This window comes from Penaeus japonicus, unplaced genomic scaffold (genome assembly GCF_977035675.1).
Source record: "Penaeus japonicus unplaced genomic scaffold, GWHDUDI00000001_assembly GWHDUDI00000024, whole genome shotgun sequence".
NCBI lineage: Eukaryota > Metazoa > Arthropoda > Malacostraca > Decapoda > Penaeidae > Penaeus > Penaeus japonicus.
The window spans coordinates 9,536,295-9,541,294 of NW_028234426.1; the positions used below are offsets into that span (position 1 = coordinate 9,536,295).

The window sequence follows — 5,000 nt, forward strand, 5'->3', positions numbered from 1 at the left end:
TAACTTACATACATAGATATGCTGGTTCCCTCAAAAAACATAAATGCGTGTGTATGTGTGTATATATGTATATATGATAATATATACCTATATATTATATATATATTATAACATTTATATGTATATATTATATATAAAAATAATATATATATATATATATATATATATATATATATATATATTTATATATATATATGTATATATATATATACATATAGTATATAGTATGTATATATATATATATATTATATATATATTATATATATATAACTTAAAATATATATATCTACTTGTAAACCATATATGAATAGTATATTATATATATATATATATATATAAATATATATATATATGTATATATAATATATACTATATAATATACATATTATACATATACATGTAATATTATGTATATATATATATAAATATATATATAATATATATCTATATATTATATATTATATATATATATCTTATTATATATATATATATGTCTATATATATATACTTATATATATATATATATATATTATAATTTATATATATATATATATTATATATATTTTAGATATAAATGTCATGTATTATATATATATAAATATATATATATATATATATATTTATATATGTATATATATATACACAAACACACACACACACACACACACACACACACACACACAAGGACACTTATATATCCATGTATATATATAAATAACATCTGATGGAAATACTAGAACTATTTCATGTCCATGTATTTATGAAACCTCCACCTCTACCAGAAGCATGGATTACCTATGATCCGACTACAGTCCATTATCAGTCCAGATTTCCCTTAGACTTACCTAGATGACAAAATGACATAGCTTTCATCTGAAGCAAATTGACGCAGCCCGGTATCAGTTTGTTCGTGTGTGTGATTTTAAATTTTCCTTTTTTCCTAATTTTCCTTTCTTCTTAAAACACCATCCTGATCCTTATCTTTTCACTAGAGGTCGCTGACTCCAGTACACAGACGGCAGTGACTCTCCAGCCCTTCTGCAGAGACTCTACGTGGAAGCACCGAGCCATGGGGAAAAACCCGGGCATGAATCAAGCTTTTAATAGAGTATTCTTGAGTTAGTAACCTCTTACACATATGGTAAGAGGCGTCAAATTCATTAGTAACGTACATATTAGTCACTGACATATCACTTTTCTTGTGAAATGGGTTTCAAGAAGTTATTCTTATACTAAGAACCTCCAAGACAGGATTTTGGGAGTCAGTAATCTTCTAAGTGTCTGCTGTGGCTGTGGGTTTTTTTTTTTTTTTTAGTGTGTCATACTTTCACCAAATTGCAATTGAATAATATAAGTCGTTCTAATGTGAACAGAAGTGTAAGCAAATTAAATTAGAAACACACGTAGATGTCCGTGTCTTCTTGTAAAATCAAAAATGTCTTTACATTTCTTGTTCAGGCATTCTATCGTGTAAAAAAATGGCCTTACATATCTTGATTTGTTGTTTCATTGTTATCAATCTTTATTCAATCTATAATTGTGTCACGATTATTGATAGTCACTTTGATTACCATTAATTAGTATTATAAATGCCACTAATTAGTATTATAAATGCCATTGATTAGTATCATAAATGCCATATCTAGCAATATTGGCAGTGTTGAAAAAACAATGATTTGATGAATCATTCTTGCAATAATTATTAGTTATAACTCAAAAGGCCACTTCTGTATTTACTTAGAATTACAAACCTCTGGATTACCTTCACTGTGTGTAATCAAATTTTATAATCACTATAATGGCTTTTCTTCGTACATGCTAAGACGTTAAATGCACAAATTGATAATAAATCTAATAACATTACTTATGAAGTTTTGATACCTGTTGTATGCATGTGAAGTGTAAAATCAATGCCACTGATATCATAATTCTCAGCATTATCATTATCGTTATTATCATTATCATCCCTATTATCATTATCATTATTGTCATTATCATTATCCCTGTAATTACCATTATCATTATCATCATTATTACTATTATCATAATTATCGTTATCATCATCCTCATCATTATTAGCATTCCTTACATTGTTATCATGACTATTATTATCATCATAATTCTCATCATCATTATCAATACCACTGCTGCTGCTATTATCATTATCATCATTATTTTTATCATTGTTATTATCCTCATTATTATTATCCTTACTCCTACTATCATTATCTTTTCATAATCATCATCATTATCATCAATATCATCCTCTACTATCATCATCAATGAGGATATATCATTAGCATCATCACTATCATTCACCATCACCAATCAAACACTATAAAAAATATTATCATCATTCATAACAATGTTTCCATGTTCTTTCCATTTCAACATCACAGCGTGTGTGTGTATGTGTGTGTGTGTGCACACATATGTACACACACGTGTGTGTGTGTACACATATGTACACATGTGTGTGTGTGTGTGTACACATAGGCACACATGTGTGTGTGTGTGTGTGTACACATAGGTACACATGTGTGTGTGTGTACACATAGGTACACACATGTGTGTGTGTACACGATAGGGTTTACAATGAAGTTTGAGAGGAAAAACATAGAGGAGTAGAGATGTGAGAGAGAGTAGGTACACAGAGTGTGTGTGTGATGAACACAGAGATGTGAGCGTGTGTGTAACAGAAGGTACGACAGTTTGTGTGAGTGTGTGTGAAAAAGAGAGTCTGAGCAGGAGTGTGAGTGTGTGGTGAGTGAGTGAGTGTGTGTGTGTGCAAGTTCTGGTGTGTGTGAGTGTATACACATATCTAGACACACAAGCATTTACGAATATACAATGAGAGAGAGGGAGAAAGAGGTAGAGCGAGAGAGGAGGGATAGAGAGTGAAGGAGAGAGAGAGAGAGAGGCGAGAGGGAGAAAGAAGGAGCAGAGAAGAGGAGAGGAGGGAGGAGAGGGAGGAGGAGGAGAGAGGAAGGAGAGGAGAGAGAGGGAGGCGGGGGAGAAGAGTAAGGAGAGGGAGGAGAGGTGAGGAGGGAGGGAAGAGGAGGAGAGGGAGAGAAGGAGGGGAGTGGAGAGAGAAAGAGGACGGAAGAGAAAGAGGCGAGCGAGCGGGCGGCGAAGTGAGAGGTGGAGAGGGCGAGGGTCGAGGAGAGGAGAGAGAGTGGGAGAGAGGGAGAAGAGAGTAGAGAGATGTGAGAGGAGAGCGAGAGAGAGAAGAGGAGAGAGAGAGAGGAGAGAGGAAGAGGATGTGAGAGAGAGAGAGGAGTGAATGTGAGGAGAGAGAGAGGAGAGAGAGAGATAGGGAGCCAGAGGAGGAGAGAGGATGGGAGGAGGAGGAGAGGAGAGAGGAGGAGGGAGAGGGTGAGAAGGGAGAGGGCGTGAGAGAGAGGAAGGGGGAGGAAGAGCGAAGAGAGGAGAGGAGGAGGGAGCGAGAGGGGAGAGAGGGGGAGGGACGAGAAGAGGAGAGAGGGAGGAGAGAGGAGGACGCGAGAGGAAAGAGACGAGAAAGGGAGAGGGACGAGAGGGAGGAGAGTGGAGAGAGGAGGAGAGGAGGAAGAGAGAGTGAGCGGAGAGAGAGAGGGGAGATGGAAGGGGAGGAGGGAGGAGAGAGGGTGAGAGAGTGGAGAGGGGAGAGAGAGAAGGAGGGAGAGAGGGAGAGAGAGAGAGGAGAGAAGAGAAGAGAGAGAGAGGTGGAGAAGAGAGAGGGGAGAGAGGAGAGAGGAGAGGAGATGAGAAAGGGAGGGAGAAGGGGGAGAAAGAAAAGCGAAAAGGAGAAAAAGAAAAAAAAGGAAAAGAAGAGGGAATGAAACGCGAAAAACGAGAGAGATAAAGAAGAGCGAACGAGAACAGAGAGAGCAGGGAACAGAGGGAGGAGGACGGCGGCGGAGAGGGCAGTGCGCGGGAGAGAGAGAGCTAGGAGGCGCGAGTGAGGAGAGGGAGCGGAAAAAAAAGCGCGAGTAGCGACCAAAAAAAAGATGGAGCCAGAGGCCGAGAGAAAGGCGCGCGCCGGAGTGAACTTCTCTTCTCTATGCTCTCCGCTCTCCCTCTCTCCCCTCTCCTTTTTTTCTTCGCATATTTTTCTTTCTCCTCTCTCCCTTTCCTCTTTCATTTCCCTATTTCCCTCTCTTCCCTTCTTCTCTTCTCTTTCTCATCCCCTCTATCTTCTCCGCTTCCTTCCCCCCTCCCTATTCTCCTCCTTTCTCATCTCCTACCCCCCTCATCTCTTTTCATCTCTTATCACTTCTTCACCCTCTCGTCCTCTCCCTTTTTCCCCTCCATCTCTTCTGCCCCTTCCCCACACATGCCCCTCCCTCGTCTACTGCCCTCCTTTTATTCTCTCCCCACCACCCCTGCTACATCCCTCTCTGTCTCTCCCTCTATTGCCCTCTCTCTCCCTCACTTGCTCAGGAGGCATGAGGGTTCGAGAGGAGAGAGAGATCGAGCAGAGAGTAGCAGAGCGAGGTAGAGCGAGCGCGAGAGAGAGAGGAGGATGAGTCGAGGAGGGAGTGGCGAATCGGGTGCTAGGCGAAGCGAGAGCGAGAGATGAGCTCGATGACTGTAGCGGAGCGATGAGAAAGGGATAGATGGAGAGATATAGAGAAGGTGGATAGAGAGGTAGTCTCTAGGCGACTTCGTTGAGCGCGGGAGATAGAGACAGTAGATCGAGGAATTTACGTTGCTAGCGAGAGAATTGTATGAGTTCGGAGGACGAGGGGCTTACGAGTGGTTGCGAGAGCTGAGAGAGGAGTGTCTGTAGTTGAGCTGAGGAGAGAGAGTGAGCGAGGAGAGAGAGAGAGAGGAATGAGAGGGAGGCGAGGAGAGGCGCGAAGAGGTGAGAGAGAGAGAAGAGTGAGACGAGGGGAGAGAGAGACAGAGAGAGAGAGAGGAGAGAGAGGACGAAGAGAAAGAGAAGGAGAGAGAGAGAGAGATCGGAGAAGAGGCGACGAAGAGAGGGGGAAGAAGAGAGAAGCGAGAGAGGAGGGATG

At 40.3% G+C, this 5,000-nt stretch overlaps 1 protein-coding gene across 1 annotated transcript in view; it reads left to right on the forward strand.

The window, feature by feature from the left end:
- LOC147469045 (uncharacterized) overlaps positions 1 to 1,147 on the forward strand; it is a 31,543-nt gene extending 30,396 nt beyond the window's left edge. The window contains exon 17 of the mRNA XM_086551109.1: positions 993 to 1,147. Coding sequence (XP_086407235.1) covers positions 993 to 1,123 — 131 coding nt within the window. The 3' untranslated portion in view covers positions 1,124 to 1,147. The remainder of the gene's footprint in view (positions 1 to 992) is intronic.
- The last annotated feature ends 3,853 nt before the right edge of the window (positions 1,148 to 5,000 follow it).